This window comes from Prosopis cineraria, unplaced genomic scaffold (genome assembly GCF_029017545.1).
Source record: "Prosopis cineraria cultivar Desert tree isolate PC_DT_omini unplaced genomic scaffold, ASM2901754v1 PC2, whole genome shotgun sequence".
Taxonomy (NCBI): domain Eukaryota; kingdom Viridiplantae; phylum Streptophyta; class Magnoliopsida; order Fabales; family Fabaceae; genus Prosopis; species Prosopis cineraria.
In genome coordinates, this window is record NW_026555333.1 from 9,781,126 (window position 1) to 9,802,036 (window position 20,911).

At 32.4% G+C, this 20,911-nt stretch overlaps 1 protein-coding gene and 1 pseudogene across 3 annotated transcripts; both read right to left on the bottom strand.

The window, feature by feature from the left end:
• Positions 1-5,505: 5,505 nt before the first annotated feature.
• Positions 5,506-8,393, bottom strand: LOC129302517 (uncharacterized; annotated as a pseudogene).
• Positions 8,394-9,337: 944 nt separating this feature from the next.
• On the bottom strand, positions 9,338-13,424 carry LOC129304136 (protein NPGR1). 3 transcript variants are annotated; one of them, XM_054943804.1, is made up of 7 exons: positions 12,689-13,424; positions 12,517-12,599; positions 12,123-12,421; positions 11,750-12,008; positions 10,281-11,518; positions 9,983-10,130; positions 9,338-9,872 (listed from the first exon to the last, which is right to left on the bottom strand). In XM_054943804.1, the coding sequence occupies exons 3-7, from the start codon at positions 12,312-12,314 to the stop codon at positions 9,541-9,543; spliced, it is 2,169 nt and encodes a 722-aa protein (XP_054799779.1). In that variant the 5' UTR covers positions 12,315-12,421; positions 12,517-12,599; positions 12,689-13,424; the 3' UTR covers positions 9,338-9,540. The 3 variants fall into 3 exon arrangements, with proteins under 3 accessions (XP_054799779.1, XP_054799780.1, XP_054799778.1); XM_054943805.1 differs by having other exon boundaries at positions 12,123-12,341; positions 12,684-13,424; XM_054943803.1 differs by having other exon boundaries at positions 12,684-13,424.
• Positions 13,425-20,911: the final 7,487 nt, after the last annotated feature.

Genomic DNA, 20,911 nt, shown 5'->3' on the forward strand with positions numbered 1-20,911 from the left:
AAAATTAATAACAATAATAATACAAGCTTAAAACCTATAATTGAAATTCACCCAAAGAAGTCGAAATTTTGCACCTGGCTTGCCTGGTTTATGCCAATATGCCCCTTAATTTTTATTCCTATGAAAGCCGTGGGATCAGATTTTATATTTTGATTCAAACCCATAGAGCAGTTTAATCATTAGTCGAAGCTCCAGTATATGATTCATTTGGGATGTAAAATTTGTTGGGAAAAAAAACTTGAAATGTAAAATTTTATAAAAGCCACTTGTGTGATGCTTTAAAATTGAGCAATACGAACAAAATTGTCTAATTGATTTACTTTTAGTTAGGTGTCCTTTTTGTCTCTTGAATTTTTTAAAAAGTCATTGGTCATTATAAACTTAAGGACTATTTAAAAAAACTACATTTTACATCCCAAAAGAATACACCCCAAAAGAACTTTTTAACTTTTGAGATGTAAAATGTTGTTTGGGAGAATTTTTTTTAAACAAAAGCATATTGAATAAGCACATTTGGAGATGGGCTGAATGTGAATTTTCAAAAGCTCCAGGAGGTTACTTTTCAAACGTGAATGTAGATTTGAGCATTATATTTGACGATGATACCCTCCATTGTTTTTTTCATTCTTGCCGTGAGCGAGCTCGTGTTTTGTCACTCCATCTCCACCATTCCAGAAAAGCTCATCGCAGTGGACTATTGCTGCCTCGCTAAACCAGGTGGCTATGACAGATCCTCCTCGACGAACTCGTGCGACCAAGCCTTGATCGAGAGAAAGTGGTGAAGAGCGATCTTCGTGCACGATGCTGATCTCCCCTCGTTTGCATTCTTTCTTTTCTTTTCCTTTTCCTTCGTTGCGTGCCAGATGATCTGCCTTTGAAAAGTCAAAAATATAATTTAAAATAAAAATGAATAAATAACCTTGGCCCTCCAATTTCTTAAAAACACAAAGTAATTAAAGTTAAATAAATCTAATGCAAGTGAACCAACTAAAGTTTTAAAAATAAGGATAAAAATTGTCCAAGTAATAAAATGGGTCAAGAAAATACAATTCTTAATGAAAAACATTTAATTTCAATAAAATATGTCAAAATTATAAATTATCATAAATCAATGTCCTTTTTGATAATTGAATATTTAAAAGTACATTTCACAAGCACAAATTTTTATTAATCCAAATAATTTTCAATTTGCTAAACTGACTTTTAAAAATACATATTCAAATATAAATTTCATTACAATAAAATAACTTTCATTAAACTGACTTTTGTTAAATGAACTTTTATTAAACTGACTTTTGACAAATTGAAAACCAAACACATACTTAATTGGATTCATCTTCAATGCTCATAATACTAATGATCACCTTTTTTTTTAATCACCATGATCACCTTTGTGCTCATCATTTTGATGAGATATGAACTATTTATATTTTTATATAAATAGTCTAGATTTAACATATTATTTTATATTTATTAAATAAAAAATTATAAATCGGCAAAAAATTAATGAATTTTTTATTCTTAACGTGGTCTAAATTTAATTTAAAGGATCAATTTGATATTATAATTTTTATATATTGGCAACCAAATGTACTTTATACAGTTTAGATTTAAAATTTTAACTTGTAATATTTAAAAAAATTACTTTTATATATTTAATTTTTAATATTATATTTATCAAAATAAAAATTATAAAAATATTTAATATTAAATTTGGATCGTACAGAATTCATTTAAATAGTCAATATATAAGAATTATGACAATTTTAATATTAAATTAACTCTCTAAATTAAATTTAGATCAGATTGATGATAAATATAAAATAACACTTTATATCTAAACCATTTAGATCAAAATCTTTATGATCCAAAATCTCATAAGTGTGATAAGCATTGAAGACGAGTCTAACTCAACTATAGGTTAATTCTACTTTTCAATGTTAAAGATTCATTCACTTATCATCCTATTATTTTCTCATGTCTCTTCATCATTAATAGGCTAATTCTAATCCTCTTGCAATACTTCTAGATGTTGCTGTCGGCCATAAAGATGCAAAACAATGTCACCATCATCTCCATGTCCACCTTTGAAGCATGAATACATGCAAATTCCTGACATGTTCGTGTTGAATACGTATCAGACACGGATGCGCGTTCAGGACGTAGAAGCGACACATCCTTTTTTCTAGTTTCAGGCAAACACGAGCAAAGACGGGATGAACATGGGCAGATACGAAACTTAGAGTTTTTTGCCTTCTTTTTTCTCATTTTCACTTCTAAAAATTAGAGTCGAAAATAAAGGCCAAGCTTGTGGATCATATTTAAATAAGAGTTCGAGCTTTAAAAATTATTTTTTTCAAAAGAACTAGGCTTCAGATCCTGACCTTGATAAGTCTTGTGAAAAAAGGCTCGGGTCCGGGTGACCCTCCAAGTCCTGATAAGCCTGATTATTATATATGTATATATACACATACATACATATATTTGATTAATAATGACATAATTCGATTAATATTTATTGTAGGTGATGAAGAAAAGTTGTAAAGGTAATTGACATTAAATTTTCATCTCCATTTTCAACAAGTACACTTACATCCGAGGGATCTAACATTTTATTTGTAGATAATAGGAATTGATGATGAGGATGATTTGGGGTTTAATTGATGAATGTATATTGTTTAGATTTCTAAATATGTTGTTCAATTTTTAAAATATTATGTGAATTTTTAAAATATTATGTGGATTTTAATTTTTTTTAAAGAATAGGACTTTCGGGCCCGGCCTTGAGCTTTTTACATAAGGGCTGGACCTCAAAAAAGGGCTAAAAATGAATAATTGGGCTCAAGGGCCTAAGTCCTTAAGAGTTGGGCTCGCCTGTATTTCCAGCTATACCAAAAACCAAATGCCTTAACCTTTCCACTTTCCAGTGAGCTTCGTTCTATCGCTCCCTCGTTGTCCTACTCCTTCAATCTTTAGTCACGAGTCGATGCTTCTTTAGTCTCATGGGTTCAAGTGGCTAGCTCTGCCTCTTTAGTCTTCAGTCACTTTGAGGTCTAAATCCAAGCTACTCGCGTTGCATCAATCATGGACTCACAATGGTAAGTTCTTCTTCTTCTTCTTCGAGTTTGTTTGGAATTTTGGGTTGATGAGTGCTGTATTATTGCTGAGCCGTGCTTCTTCATCTTCCTTTTTTTTTTTTGCTTCATTCCTTAGCTATGTTTCCTTATTTTCTAAGAATGGCTGCTTGTTGATCGTGAATCCATGATTGATTTAATTTTTTTTATTTGGATGGATTATTTAAATATTTAACATTAAATATTAAATACTAAATACTAAATACTAAATATTTAATATTACTAATTTAAATACTTTTGAACATTTAAATATTTAATATTTAATTATTTATATAGCTGTAGCAGTATCCTAAAATTTTTAAAAATTGCGATATCTACATATTATTGTTCTTGGAGTCCACCATTAAAAAATGAAAGGAAAAAAATATTGAAGGATTGAGAAAACTATGCCAACCCAATCATGCCCGTTGAGTCCAATCATACCCACCTGGTCTTAAAAATCTCGAGTAATCTTCAAGTATGGCTAGCCTTCGGGCTAACAAAGCTAATCCATTTATTTTCAGGGTTAGTGAATCATACTGTTTATAATTTAGAATAGAAATTTGAGAGAAAATTATTGGACAAGTTTTTCCCAGTGAGTCATTTATTGTTTATAATTTATATGTTTTTCAAGTAAATAGTTACAAATAGATAAAATCATGATACATTTGATGACAGAAAATAAATCTATCCCAAAGAAAACTAGAGACGAATATCTGCCTTGATTTTAAGACACGACATAGTAAATGTTTTCTTTTTCGGCCAAAAAAATATAGAATACTTTTTCAGTTGGTCACGAGATAACAGCAAGATACATGGTTTCTTCCCTGCTCACAAGTGCGTCAAGCAGAAATGAGAATATGGTAGTTTGACCTGTAACATCTGGTAATAATTGTCTGAGAGGAGGATTTTCAAGGCCTCCAGGGCAAAGAGAAAAAGAGATCGGAATTTGATATTCTTTTGTAGTTTTTTTTTGCCAAAAATATTTTTTGTAGTGTTTACTACGCGAAAAATTATTTAAAAAAAAAACAACCGTAATGTTATCTTATATTGTAACCGACTAGGCAATGCATTTTTTTTTAAAATATTTTTTTGCATGCTAAATATTATCGTGATATGTTGGTTATCAATTGTTATTCGTTAATGTGATTTCAAAACATTCACAATAAAGTTACACTTACACTGTTTTAATGTTTTAATAGCCAAAATCATCATATATCTATGTGTATGTATAAAATAATGAATTTTTATTCGATAATTGGTCTAAGTCTATTTACTTAATAAATATCTCAAGTCTACTTACTTAATAAGTATTTTAATTATAACTATTAAATTTCATCAATACTTAAAAATTATTAAAATACATTTCCTTTCAAAATTCAAAACAAGTTTATTGTCATTTCAATTTCTTAACAACAGTTTACTATAGTTATTAATTGTAAATAGGGACAAAATTGAGAAGTTACATTTTTTTTTATAATTTTAAAGTTATAACTAATATTTTTTAATAAATACAAAATTAATTAATTTCATCTCATATAACAAATTGGAGAAAGTAACAAATTAAATTTAGTGAAAGGAATTAATCTTTCACAACTTGATGAATTAGAGTTTGAATTTTTATTGAGAGATACATTTAATGCTTGACATGTATCGAATATAACTGCCTTAAGAAGATGTCAGGTAGGGAAAAAAATCAAGGAGAAAATATTCATTTAGAAAAGGCTCATTTATTTCCAAAGTTTTGCACACTATTTTTACAAGGTACACCTATTCAGTTTTATTTAGTGTCTTTTTGGTTTAGCCATAAAAACCTATATAATCTTGTTTAAGCCCAAATAAATTATGCTCATTTGCATTATTTGAATAATTTTTTGAAAATTTCAATCAATCGTGACTCAGATTCTTTGCCGCACGTTGAGTATTATGCATTTAAAAAATCACGATTGGATTTTTATTAAATTATATTTGATAATAATAATTACAGTAAATTAAACAACTTTATAAAAAACACACCATTTAATTAATTATATATCTAAATGTGATTATTATGAATACAATCTAAAATGAATTAACTTTTTCATAATCCCTTTTAAAAAAATATCCAAATAAAATGATTTATCAACCTCATTTTTAAATTAATATTTTAAAAATCATGATTATCTCGTGTATTCAACTCCAATCTAAACAGGCAGTTTAATCTCCCTAAATGCAGCGAACCTTCGAGCAAATGTCTATGAAAGGCAGGCGCAATGGATAAATGATAAACAGGAAAGCACGCGTTTTTTTATACACGATCCTGATTATTATATTAGAATATTAGGGAAAAGAACCCGAGAATATCCACAATACGAGAGAAGTCAAACGAAGAAAGGACGGATGAACAGAGGAATCAAGAAATAGATTGAAGGGGGTCAAGGGTTTCATAGAAACAGAGGCAGAGACGGTCTGATAGACGGCGAGATGGGGCTGTGCTTTGGTTGCTTCGGCGGAGGCGACAAGCGAATGACCAAGGAAGAGGAGAGATTGGCCTCTGAAGAAGCACGCGCTAAAGCTGCCGAAGCAGCCCAGAAAAGGCAATCCCTCCCCTTTTTCTTGTCAATTCATTTTATTTTTACGATTTAAATGTTAACAGTTATGATCATTTTGTAACAAGTAATGGATTCGTACACATATTTTGGGAATTCCGTTTTTGACGGAATAGCCACATGGAATGTTGGAATCTTTGATCATCTTGCATTTGAAGGTCAATCTATCCCAGTAAAAACTATGCATGAGATTTGTGAATCTTGACGGACTCATTTTTGCTTCTGCTTCTACTGGTCTTTCTTCCCTCGAGAAGAATAAGAGACTTCAATTCAAAAGTTCGAACGTTGGTATTTTGTGTCTAAAGTTTTATTTGAATCTGTCAATTGTTGAGCTATTGGACTGTTGTTTATATTCTGTTTGACAGTTCAAAGGGAATTTTTTGCCTTGGAAGGCTTACTGTGGCTTCTTATTGTTGAACATCATATATAAACACTGTTCTGTTCTGGATTCTATCTACTAGAGGCTTCATGCAGCATCAGTAACTCAGTGTCACTAGGAAAAATTCAATTTCGAGGTCAATGTGGATAGCTAAGCTATTGTAACCTAAATTTATGGATAGGATAACATGAAAGAACATGTATGGGACATCATTTGAACGTGTTTGTAAATGAGCATTCAATAAAGTTCACTTTGATTAGCATGTGAAGCATAATAGCAGAAACTTGCTATGAAAAGGGGAAGCCCCAGATGAAAACACAACACATGCATGGACCCCCTGCATGTAGCAGTAGTGACAATACAGGACTACAGGTAAATGTTTTCCCAACTTATTTGCTTCGAGTGTAACTGCAGGCAAGAACAATTTGATAATTCAGCAGCTGGACGAGCTGCTCGTGCACAGCAACAGGCAATGGCAAAGAAATCTGCAAACACCAACAAAGGTGAACCAGTTCTAAAGGTATAATGATTCAGGATAACTTTGTTGGTTTTTGGCAAGCATTAATTTATGCTGTTGTTAAATCTGCTAGTGTCCTTGTATAAATCAAGATGGTCATATTAATTACGAATGTCTTTACATGTGTCTTGTTTTTCAAGATATTGGTCTTTAATGTGCTGCTTTGTTCTTTGTGAATTTTGACTAACAATCTTAAATGGTTTAGATCATATTGAGTTTATTGAAACTCGCTTATATTATGGTTTGACTATGTCAATTGTGGATGCAGTGGCAGATGGGTTGAGGTTCAGCAATTGTCTATCTCGATGTCAAATTCCTTGTAAGGTGAGATGAATAATCGATCTGATCAAGTGCATGTGACCTGTTATTTGGTTGTGCATGTCTGTTCAGTTCAGTCTAGTTGTGAAAGTAGGAACTCAGGTTTTTCTTATGGCAGGTTCACTGAGAGAATAGGCATTAATATTTAATGACTCCATTCTTATTTGATGATTCAAGCTACATTCATCATCATTAATTTTTCTCATTTTACTGTTTTTACATGTAAGTATGGACTGGATATTTTCAATCCAACTTTATAAACTTGCACTTCATATTTTTGTACCAAATCAATTTGTCAAGGTGAACAAATCCAAACCAATTTGTTGAATACTGAGGTTGGTTTGGTGGTTCTCCCACCTTAAATTGGGCTAAATTATATGGAGCCTGGATTTAAGGCCTTTGTGGAAGACAAACTTTCTTCTTGCCAATAGTAGTAAGTCAAACGTTTTTGCTGGGTCCAGGATATGCATAGAGAAAGCTTTGCTTACAACGATGCAGCTGATCACACTGTTTTATTTGGCCAATAACTGTTTCACGAGTTCAACCAGGCTGTAATAGCTGCTATAATAAGGGCCAAATCAATTTTGCTTCAGGCATACATGATTAAAAGAGACATGAATGATTACCCAGTTCATAATACTACATGAATATATGATTAAAAGACAGGTAGCAGGTCAGAGAAATATGTAGCTTTGATCCAGATTTGGCTAATTAATTTTTGTCTTCATTTTATTTCTTTTTTGGAGTAAAAACCTGTCTTGTTGAGGAACTACTGTACTTTAACTAAAGCCAAACTGCCTGATCTACTGAATCAAAGACAACCTAGTTGGGTTGGATGAGCTTACTGCTTTTCTCTGGTTATTTAGGCGAGTGTCACTCTTAAGGGAATATTGTGTGTAACATATTGAACCTTTATATGATTAGGGCCATTCCCTCATTGTCATCGGTTTCTTTTTCTGTTTTGCAGTACTACTTATAAGTCCAGTCATATTCTTCATGCAGCCAGGTTCCCTTATTCCAAAGCTGAACAAATGGTCTTTAATGTAATTGCATCATCCGTCAAATCTTAGTTGTCTGAGACCAAGAAATACTCTGTTTGATTGTGACGAAGTCATGGTGTAAACTGTAAAGGAAACTAGGGTTAGCTTTCAGAATGAAGTATGATATTCTCTTTCTTTGTTGATATTCCATCAACTTAATCTTTTTATAAGAAAAAAAATAAACTTGAACATGACTACCCTGTTTACTGATTGTAAATTCGGTTGTTATATTTAAATTAAATCGTTGTCGCGTACTGGATTCTTTTTGAAGTATATTGATGTTAACCCGTCTGGAAAACGAGAGGAGGTGCCTATCGGGGTAACAGTTGGAGGATTGAATGCACTATTCAAATTCATCTTCTGATCTTTTATTAAATACTAACCTATCAGGCAAGCAATAGTTAGAATAACTGGTGGTGCCTGAAATTGGAATTCCATCCATATTGCAAGGGAATCCACAATGGGAAACTTGGTGCCTTGGTGGACTGTGTGGAACTTTGTTGAAATTAAGCTGTCTGGTTCTTACCGTGCCTTTGTAGTGATTAAAAAAAAAAATTAATCATTTGATTCATGTAATTTTAATATAGTTATAATTTAATTTTAAATTTTGACTCGTTATAATTTAATTTTTAAAGTTTTAATTTAATTGTAAATCAGTTTTTGAATTTTGTCTCTTACAAATTAGCCCTTGAAATTTTAACATATTAAATATTAGTTTTTATATTTTAAAAAATAAAATTATAAAAATTAAAAATTTTAAAATTTATTACTAACATTTTAAATTATTAAACTTTTTAATCTTTATAAATATTATAAAGATTAAAATTTTAAAATATTTTTAATCTTTATAATTTTATTTTTAAAAATATAAAGATCAACATTTATGAGGTTGAAACTTCAAGAAATAAATTGTAAGAAGTAAAGTTTAAAAATTTTTTAAAATCAAATTAAAATTTTAAAAATTAAATTATAATAAATCAATTTAAAAATTGAATTAAAATTAGAAGAATTTTTTTTAAAAAGAAAAAAGGCCGTCTAAGTTGGATTCACTCAATGCCATGAATGAGCATTTGGAAATGGTATAGAAAGTTCAAGTTCTTCAAAGCATTGTTTGGTTGGAGGAGAGGAGAGAGGAGGGAAGAGAAAATTTTTGGAGGGGGGGAGGAGGGGAGGGAAAGAGTCAGAGAGAGGAGGGGGAGGGGGCTTTCCCTCCCCCCACCCTCCCTCCCTCACCTCCCTTTCCCTCCATCCCTTCCTCTCCCCTCCCCTCTCCTTGAACTAAGGAGAAGTTAAGTGGTGCAGACAAAGAGGGAAAAAAACATCAGTAATAAGTACCAGATATTATAACGAAAAGTTAAATTCATTGTTTGACAAGATGCTGATTAAAGCAAAATTTACTCAGTCTATAAATGTATTACGTCTTCCTGTTTTAATTCAACTGTGAAATGTGTGAGACATTTGATTGAAGCAGCATGAAGTAGATCTACAGATGAGCAGCTAGAATTGCTATACATATTGAACAAGTATCTATTATGCTATTGATGAAACTCACTTTCTCTCGACCAAATCAGTTACAGGTGTTCTCTCATCTCGAAGTGTCAATTACTCCCACAAATCTTTCAACTGGCGCTGAAAGCTTCAGCTCATATGCAGCTTGGAAGAAATCTGCTGCTTGCTGCAATGAACCCTCCATTTTTGAAATCAATCCAAGGTTGAACCACGCATCATGGTTTGTGGGTTCCAAACGCAGAGCGTTCATTAAAAAGCTTCTTGCGATTGGAAGCGATTGCATACCAGCTTTCAAAAACAATTCTGCAGTTGAAATGATGCTGGGAACATAATCTGGTTCTATCGATAATGCAATTGTGAAAGAGACAATGGCCTCCTTGTACAATGATTTAGCTTCAAACAATGTCCCTGCCATTTTGCCGCATCCATGGAATTTTAGTGACTTGTTAATGCATGAACTTATCATGTTCATAAACACAAAAATGATTAAACAATACTTGAACAGGCAGGTTTCAAACCTGTGATATGCCAACTTCTGGGAGAAAAGAATTCTATCAACTGGGCTTTGTCTACACAAGTTTTTGCATCAAGCAAGGCACCTAGATCGGCATAAATGGTTGCCAAATCCTGCCAGGCTTCCATTTCCAATTTTTTTTCTGTTGATTCCTGCACAGAGAAAAGGGTAAAAATAAGCAAGCAAATTTTTTGCAGGGTTCAGAAAGCTAAAGGTGACAGAGGTTCTTATTTTGTTAGCACCTTCCCTCAGACAAGTGTTACTTCTTTACAATCACCTTACATATCATTTAAAACACACACCTCATGTCTCAACGTGTTTGCTGGATCGATGTTTTTGTATTCAAGCCAAAAATCCTTTCTTGCTTGAATTAGTGCAAGCAAGATTCTGTAGGTCTCTATTGCTTGTTTAGGTTGCTGCTGAGCAATTTGAAGCACGGCTTTCAATCTTAAAAGTTGTAACTGATCCATCCTTCCAGATTCATCTAAAGCAAAATCAACCAGAGTCTCAGCATCCTTAAACCGTTGCTGTGCAGATACTATGAGTGCTAACAGTTGCCAACCTCTTCCTGAGCTGCCAACGATCAAATCTGAGTACATCACTGCATTCTCATAAGCTGCCATCAGATTTCTTTGAACTGCATTTTCCAATCCAAGGCTGAATAACACTTCTGGGTCGCTATTTCCAATTGAAGCAGCTTGGTTTAAAGAATTCAAAGACTCTCTTTGGCATATAACTCTTTCAGAATCCAGGACAGAAATTCTAGCTGCAGCCCCGTAACAAACACCAAGAAATCTGTGACCTTGACCCTGAAAATGCTCACATTGATGCTTGGCTAGATGAATCACTGTCCGTGATAATTTAATGCCTTCATACGCATGGTTGGGATCTTGGGAACACAGTTTTGCTCCAAATAAAAAGGAAGGAAAATGGGGTCTATGTTTTGCTTCAGAACTACCACAAACTTTCATTAGAAGGTTCAATGCTGTTTCATTCTGTCCTGCAGCACTATAACAAAGGGCAAGAAAGTACCACCTCTCAGCACGGCTATAGACACCTCGAAGGATCTGCTCCATGTGATCTGCCAATGATTCAAACATCCCAGTAACTGAAAGTGCAAATGCAAGATGATCTAATAGTTCGGAATCCCATTCGATTTCCTGAAGTGCTATCTTTCTCATAAGTACTAGCAACAACAGGGAAGCTTCTTCAATGTTAGTCTTCGGCGTTGTTACACCCCACACATGCAAATGAGAGGGAAGGCTTATTTCAACACCACCATAAAGGAGTGTGACAGCTAAATCTTTTTGCATGGTGGCCAGCCTTTGCGGCCCCAAATTCCAAGGCTTGATCAGAGCCCGCCGATAAGCAGTGATAGCTTCATCTAGCAAGCCTGCATTGGTCCAAAGTTTTGGAAGTAACTCCAATGCTCTGTGAAACATGTCTTGCAGTTTACAATCTTCGCCAAAACCTTGAGGCATTCCAGCTGGTAGCGCAGAATCAACCGTGTCCAGAATTATTTTGCACTCCTTTGCGGCTTCTGGTAAAGAAAATGTCATAATCATTAGAAATTGCATTTGTTTACATTCTTGATGCTGCGTATGCAGTATCATATAAACCACTTCGTCTCGGGATGAAACCTTCAACTTCCCAGTTCCACAAACAAAACATTTTGGATCATTTTGCAAACACATCGTAATCAAACAACTCACAAGATGGTTCCAAATTGTATCAAAGAGTTAACGAGGCAATAAGATAGTAATATATATACCGGTGTAACGTCCGAGTGCCTCCAATGATTTAGCTTTAAGAAGAATAGCCTCAAGAAGAAGGCTCACTGAATGCATTGACATTATAGAGGGAAGCAAGTGATCGGCCTTAGAACGTTGTTTTCTTTGCCTGGTTCTCTCAGAAATGGCCCTAATCATCCTTGGGGTCAAACCTTTAGTGTCAATCCCCTGAAATACCTGAAGAGCAGCATCGAAATTCCCTCTTTGGAACTCAAGCCTCCCCAACAAAGCCCTAGCTTCCTGCAATTCATCCAAAAAGAAGAATCGAATATTAGTCTACAGTAAGCAGAATGATCCCTTGCACCATTTTCACTGTGGCCAATTAAATTCACAAAGAAAGAAATACATTTCCACCTCGTAGTTCAAGGAGAGAGCTTCTTTAAGAGTAGATTCAGCTTCGTCTACTTGGGTGTCATCAAATTTAGATTCCCAATCCCCAGTCCTCGAAGAGAGTCCACTGGCCGAGAAATCTCTTGTTGCGAGGGACTCCGGTGACTGTGGCGGGTCTTCGAATTTGAATTGCTCCCCGGAACAAGCACACAACATCTTCGGAATAATCGGAAAATTTTGGATCTTTCCTTCACAAACGATGCAACAAAACCACTTATCAATGCACGCCTTCACGAGGAGTTGTCACCTTCAATGAACAGCGACTGCAAAATGATAGTCACATTTGAACTGACCAGACAATTGTAGCTTTCCATGTTATTCAAAAGAAATGCCAAAATGTCACAAAGTTCCCTTTTACCTCTCAGTTAAAATCTTCAACAGTCAGTAGAACACCGAAAAGCGGAGATCCGGAAGTAGCTCAGGCCATTCCATACAAAATCCCTATCCAACAGAAAACCACACTTTCAGAAATCATCCATACATTTAGGAAAAAAACAATGAACTTAAATAAATAAAAAAACGCACCTAACTTCAATGAGGAGAAGAAAGAAGAGAGAGAGCCAAGGTTTTATCATTTCTTTTCAAAGAGACAACGAGGGAGACCAGAAAAAGGGAAGAAGACAAAGGTCGTCCAGAAGAACACGGGTAGAGGGGGGTAAGAACTAGGAAGGGGCGAGACAATCAATGCGAGCTAGCTTTGAAATTACCAAGCACTCGTCGACGCCATGAAAGCTACACTTCTATGGGAAACGCTATTTATCAGAAACGGGGTTCCACAAAGTGCTGAGCGCAACGCCCAAGGGAAGAAGAAAATGACTGCAAATGCTTCACGGTGAAAGAGGGAACAAATGTTGTGAACTGGATTCACAGATCTGAGTTTGAAATGGGTCCCCTTGTTACTTTTGGCCTTATGATCTTATTATGAATAATCAATAATCTGTGACATTCTGAGTACAGAAAGCTTGAGCATGGGAGAGGGCCAATAGGAGATGACAGGGCCGCAGGTGTTGACAAATTCTGCTTTTGGACTTTGAAGTTTCAACGATGTCACAGTGCGTGTTCATACTCAGAGAGCAGACTTGGTGAGTTTGAGAAGATAAGCAGCAATAAATGAAATGAAAAGACTGGGAGTGAGAAGTGAAGAAGCAGTTAGAGGAAGGAACAAGGTATTTAAAGATGGGAAAATGAAAGGTTACAAAACTACTCAAACTGAAGCCATGAGCTTGCGCTGCTTCCAAGAGGCATGACGCGCTTGATTGTCAACTTGTCCTCCATCATTTGTGTCGCCTTGAATGGTTCCCAACAATCCCACCCATTTCTGTTCAAAGCCTTCACTATTTTCGTCAGATGAATAACATATTTTTTGACAATTAATAAATTATATTATAAATAATATTATAAAATTTAATAATATTTAAACATATATTATCTACACCTTAAATTATAAAACACTTTAAGAGTAGTTCAACATCTCAACAAATAACATACTTGAATAAAAATAAAATTTTATTAATGATTTTTTTATATTATTTTTTTATTATATTATCTCTCTTTAATATTTTTTCTATATAAACTATTAAATGAATAATATTTTTATAATTTTATATTTTTAAAAAATAAAATCATAGAATATATTTAATGAATTTTTATATGTGTAATTTTATTTAAAAATATTTTAAAAACTGGTATAAAAGAGGACATATTTCAACATTTAAATTTTATTGGAAAATATATAAAAGCGAAAAAGGCTGGAGCCCGCTAAACTCTGTTGTGTTGTGGGTACCCCTCATTGGCTATTAGTTGGGTATGTTTAATGTCATTGATGAGATTGAAAGTGGAACACGGGGTTGATATTTTAACCCCCCCCCCCTTTTTTCATGCCCTATTTGAACTATTTGGATGGAGGGAAGATATGAAAAGAAAATATGGGAGAAAATAAATCCCATTTAAAATGAGGAGAGAAAAATGAAATTAAAAAAAAATGGGAAAGAAAATGAGACACAGGACTCGTAATATTTTCTTCCTAACTTTAACCTTTATTATAAGAGGAGAGATTTTAAAAAGAAAACTTTTTTTCCCCATCATCTGCCATCATCACTTCTTCTTCCCCCTTACATGTTTTCTATATTTTCTATTTTTTTTTGGACAGAGAAATGTTTTCTATATTTTCATTTCTGCACTTTGACACAGGAAACACGTTCTTCTCTGGCATGTTCTTCGTTGCACTATTCTTCCAGCAGTTTCGATTTTGCTTCTACATTTTTTATTTTCATGGATTTCATTTAAATGATTAACTGTTGTCCTCTTGGGTTGATTGGATTAGGTGCTAAAAAGAACTGAAGAAAATAAAAAAAAGGGGATAGAAGACAGACCTGAGAGCAAAATAAGAAATGTGATGAAATAATTATAACATCTTGGAAGAACGGTGTGTTTAGGGAAAAAAGGCTCTAACCAGAGAAAACATGCGGTCTGGAAAATTGCGCTATTAACAACAAAACAAGTGTCAAAATATAAAAAAAAATAAGCTGTTTAGAGTAATGTATAGTGTGTGTGTGTGTTATGTTAAACAAAGTGCCCACTTTTGAATTTTTAAAGGTAAAAATAACCTATTTTTATTAAATTATTTAATTTTAAAATATAATAATATTAAGATACTTTTTAACAACTAATTTGATTTCAATTTATTATGTTTATTTTGATATAATTTCTGCTCTCAATTTATCTTTACAAAGTAATTACACAAAATATGATATATTTTGATATGAAAAAATTATAATCATAATAATATCTATTCATTTTCTTTTTTTTTTGTTTTATCATGTTCATCCAAATACAAGGAGTAATAATATTTTTTTAATTTTCTCTTTTTTTATTTTTTCTTATTTCATTCTCTTTCTTTTTAATTTTTCTTCCTATCTAAATAGAAGATTAGTGATGCTTGGGCTCTTGGGAAGATAAATATACAGTAAAAAAAATCAAACAGCAACTAAATAATTATATTCAGTCAGTACAACAACCCATGCTCAAACCAGACCGTTCTGCCAAGGTTTATTATTTTATATTAAAAAAAACAGTTTTCCAATCTAGTCGTCTATGATCTATAAGTATATCGAAGTCAAAGAATTTATAAATTTAGCTTTATAATTAATGCTTTTAAAAATAGACGTGGAATTGACCAATATATGGCATGAAACAATGTTGCTTGCTTTGATAAGTTTCTGTATTTTAATACGATGGAGGATGATCGCATTATTCCCCAACTTCAACTCTTATCCCGAAGTCTAGTCAATGGATAATAACACATGGATTGGCATCACCCATATATTACTCCCTGTCTCAGATTATGTGACAATTTTGGAAGGAATTTAGTTATTTCAAAATACAAGATAAATTAAAAAAATAAAGTTTCACGAGTGATATTTTTTAATTGTCACCTTTTATGTGGAGAGAATATTAAAATAATATTATCGCATAATGGTCAATTGCTATGTCATATTTAAAAGCTTGTAGCTTTTTTTTTTTTTTTGTAAAAATAAATTTGCAAGGTGCCATTATTGTGTTTTATAAGCATACATAATTTTATTTTAAATTATCTCGTAATTTAAAAAGACTGATTTTAGGAAGGACAATGATATTTGGGGTATAGTTTGGGGACAATGGAAGATGGCGTGGCAGGTTATGATTGAAGTTTCACATGGTAAAAACGCCAATGGCAGAGGAACATTCATTCTTGAAGCATAATCACTTGTAACTACCAAAAGAGAATGCTGAGAAAGCACTGTAATTAATTTTGTGTGTGTGGGCCGCCGTGGTAGAAGGTGAGGGGACCAAGATTGTGGTGCCTTGGTGGAGAGCTGGCAATTGTACCATCACCCCACATCACTTCCCCGCGATTCAAATTAGATTATCCCTCTCACTTGATTGCCCGCCGCGTAAATCTGTATGTGATATAAGTATTAAGCATTTGTATCATTTAAATTATTAAAATTTAAATCAATAATTATAAATTTATATTTTATTTAAAATTAATAAAATGAGTGATTTATTTAAATTATCAATATAGATTTCAGTATCTTGAATAATATAAATACTCAATACTTATATCAAAACAGTTACTCAAGGCCATTGAGGTTGTTGCCTTGGCTTTTCAAGAATATTCACCTATATTCAATATATTTTTTCAATTGACTTCACATTGTTTATAAGCTATGTTTGTTTTTCTTTTATTTTTATTTGAAATTGTGATTGTTTTATTTTTTTTATACGATTTAAAGTGTCAAAAATATTAAATAGGAAATTTGAGTCTAGTTTTAATAGATTTGAAAATTTGATTCAATAACAAGGTAGTGCTATTGATAAATTTATTATTGGTCATAATAAAAAAGATATAATAAAAAATTCAATTGATGAAAAAGTGATCGAAGAATCCCTTATAGATAATGACAAATATATTAGTGGTTTCAATTCCAGTCAAGAATGGGAAGATGAAAAAAGTTTAAATAAAGATAACTTAATTGAAGAAATTATTGAGCATAATGATAGTGCATGAAATGAAACATCCCAAAATATTTATGATCCAAGACAATGAAAAAAGATTGCTGAGATTTGAGAGATAAGGTCCCATTAAAAAGCTAGAGAAAATAATATGAAAGTAGATCATAAATGATATTTCTTTCATTTAAAAATGTAATGTATTTTTTGAGAAGTTATATATTTAAAAATATAAAGTATTTTTAATTTTTTGAGATGTAATTATTACTTGAAAAAAATCTTTATTGATGAATGACTTTATATTTACCGTATAGTGTTTAATAAAGATAAATATAAAAATAAAATTAATTTAAAAATAAGTAACTATTTTATTAGATAGTAAATTTAATTAAAAATATCTTATCTTTTTAAAGGAGGAAGTATAATGTATTAGATTTCTTAAATAATTTTGTTTAAAACCTCAAGGCTCCTTCACACGGCCTTTTCTTGAAGGCCTTGCAACATCCACTCTCTCTCACCATTTCCTATCTCCCTTCATTCTCTTTTATCGGGTCACATGATTCTGTTAAATCAGAGCATTCAATATGTTGAGTATGCTCGACGTTTAGTTGAAGGAATTTAATAGAAACTCAGACTAATTCGTATCAAATTAAAAGGAGATTTTCTATTAGAAGTTTTCTTATCAATGGTGCTGCATTCTTACGAGACTCAAGTTCAATATCTCTAATTAACTTGACACTACCTTAACCGAGAATCCGGTCAAACAATTCCATTGTTATTGTTATCGTTATTGTCTTTGTCATTCATTTTCTCAAATATTTTTTTTTTTAACATATATTCCTTCACATCGCATGACTTCAACGAAAGGTATGCGAGGTGAATTATTTACTTTATATTCAAACAAACTCAATATGCACATCTATGACTTTTATTCAATTGATGGACATTCTTATAAGCAATTTATTAGTTAGGGGTGAGTTATAGTATTAATAAATTATTTACGCCTCAATTTTTATTTTTTAATTTATTAAATTCTTCCGCCCAACCGTCGATATCATGCTCGTTTCTTTGACCGAGCTTGTTGAATGCTTCCTCTCCCTCTTTCCAATTATTTCAAGAGTCCTTAGCGCCAGTTCACGCATGCTCAAACTGCTCGATAGATCGATGAGTCAATTAGGCACTGGACCAAAAATGGTACCTTCTAATGACAAATATCATGCACAAACCATTAATACTTTGTTTTTACCTCTACGGAATAATACAACAAGTGCTTAGATAAAACAAGTAACTAAAATATTCTTTTAGCCTTTATTTTTATATAATGTTTCATTTTGATTTTTTAAATCTTATAGAATGCATTTTCAGTTTTTTTAATTTTAATATCATTAGTTTTATCACAAAAAAAAATTTATATTAAATTTTTAAATGTTGACACATTAAATTTATTTATTTAAAATAATAATGATCAACATAAAAAATAATCATTGAAACTAACAGTATCATTGTTAAAAAATTAAAAAGATAATTTATAAAATTAAAAAATTAAATTAAAATTTTATGTAAAATTATAATATTAAAAATATATTTTAGCTTAAAACAAGTACTCATTCCATTTAAAAATATAAGATATTTTTAATCGAATCTCACCATCCAATAAAATAGTTACATATTTTTTAACTAATTTTATCTTTCTATATTTATCTTTATTAAACACTCTATAATAAATATAAAATTATTATCAATAAAGATATTCAAAAAAAAACAATGATTATATTTTAATTTTTTAACATCTAATTTTTTAAAAAATATTTTATATTTACGGAATACTATACGTGACTATTCAGCGTGCTAATCTGATCGCACTGGAAACTAGACGGCCCGCCAATTTCAATTTTTCAATTACTCCTTCTTTTATGGTGCTTGAGGCAAGCTCTCTCGTCAAAAAGTGAAAAAAGTTCACTTCGCAGTGGGTTCCATGATTAACTCAAGTTTTAAGATTCCTCAATTCATGGGCTCATCACACAGTTTTTCTGTCTATAAAGTCATGGATTAGGATAATAACAATAGCATGGCTCTTGTTAATCTTTGAAATTGGACCGATTAAGCCAGATTCTTCTGGTCCCGTGCGCGAGATTATCGGATAAATCATCGCCCTTGAGCTTTAACATCATATCCCATCTTTTCTGGGTCATAGTGTTTTCGGGCAAGGATCAAAGAGCAATTCTTTCAAAGCACAGATAAAAAGTACTCCAACACGGCACAAATGTTAATAATCTAAATTTAAATTCTCAACGACAAATTTAATATATGAACTTCAATAATTTTTAAAAATTGAAATAAACATGTGGGCGAGGTTGGGAGTTGACGTGGCACTCGAGCTCCAGGAACAGGAAACGAGAAAGAAACAGATTCCAGTGGATCTTGAGAGACCAAAAAAGGCTAAATTTTTCAAGATGATGTGATGTGATGCGAGGCATAAACCTATTAAAATCCGATACTGTTTAATGGACAAAGGAATTCCTGTTTGCACGTGCCTGTCAGGCTCCACTTTACATTTAGGGCTTCAGCCTTCAAGCCTTTTTGTAGGTGCCAATCATGTCCCCCAGCCCCGCTGCTACGTGATTTTCTGCGTTTCCCACTCCCACATGATTAATTATACTCCTACGTTTAAAAACTTAAAACATTTTTTAAAAAATTAAATATTAAAAAATATAAAACATTTTAAATCTTTTAAAATATAATCATTATTTTTTAAAAAAATATTTTTATTAATAATAAATATATATTTATTACAGAATGTTTAATAAAGATGAATAAATAAAGATGGAATTAATTTAAAAATAAATAATTATTTTATTGAAGAGTGAGATTTGATTAAAAATATTTTATAATTTTTAATAAATGAAGCATTCTTTTTTTTTAAATAACTATAAAATTCTTTACAAGCATTTTAATTATCATAAAGCCCTACTAAATTTATAAATAATTTTATAGTCCTTAGGGACTTAGTTAAAAATAATATTTGTTGTGAATTAATAAAAATACCTTCAGTAAAAAAAAAAAAAAAAGAAAGGAAAAGAAAGCACATGCAAGTACTCCCACAATCCTTTCACGCTTCCTTTCTCCCTACCTCCCTCCTCCTCCTTCCTTTTTCTTCTTAGTCACCCTCAAATCCTATCTTCATTGATGTCGAAATCCCCACTATCGACCTTTGCAGTCTTGACTCTCTGAATCATCATCTCACGATAGTAGAGCAAGTCAGGCATGCAGCCTCCACTATGGCCCATAGGGCTTCTTCCAGGCAATCAACCATGGTATCTTAATAGAAATCCTGGATCGAGCCATTATTGCTACAAAAGCCATCCATGAGTTGCCAATAGTGACCAACATGTCATTGAGAGCAATATAAAGGAAGTGGGATTATGCTTGGGACTGGATAATGCCAAATTTTAATGTTTGGTAAGTAAGGGTGACAAAATTATTTATAAACTCAATCCCATTTAAGTCTAAATATCTAGTACTACCTCCCTCGATATTAAGAAATCAATCCTGGAAATGAAAAATTATAAGATAAGTTGCTCTTTCACTCCATGTCCCTCTCTCTTCCAAGTTGCCTCTAGTCTCCACCTTTGTCATCATTGGCGATGCTGTGTCTTGTGCTAGCCATGACGTCTTCCATCGATGGCGACGTTCAATTGACGTCTTCCACATATAGAAGAGCACATCTTGAAGTGTAGAGACTACTTCTCAAAATCAAAGCCACCTCGACTTCCTTCTTTTAAATTGTAGAGCGTGCACACACGAGTCCCTCATAGAAAAGAATGCCATGTCTTGCTCGTGGGCATAGCGGATCTCTGATCATTCTGGCCATTATTCAGGTTCTTGAAATGGGCAACGACACTATGGATTTAGTAAAGACGATAAGATGGTCGAGGTTGTTGGACATGGACATTGTAAACACAAATTGGAAAAGGTTGAGTTGCTTTGGAAGCCAGATCTAGTTTGATTTCCTCCATGGCTTTTGTTGACCTTGGCAACAATGAGGAAGAAGATGAGGATAATTTAGCTTTGGCCTTTTAGCTTCGTTTTTTTTTGGTTTATTTGAGTGTTTTTTTTAAAATTCCCACATTATCCAAGTATTATATCAAATATGTTTTTAAATCTCAATCTCACTCCACTTTCAGTCTCATTCTCAATTCTTTAAAATTTATTCTCACGTACCAAACAAGACCTATCAAGGCTTTAAAACTTGTTAGCATTCG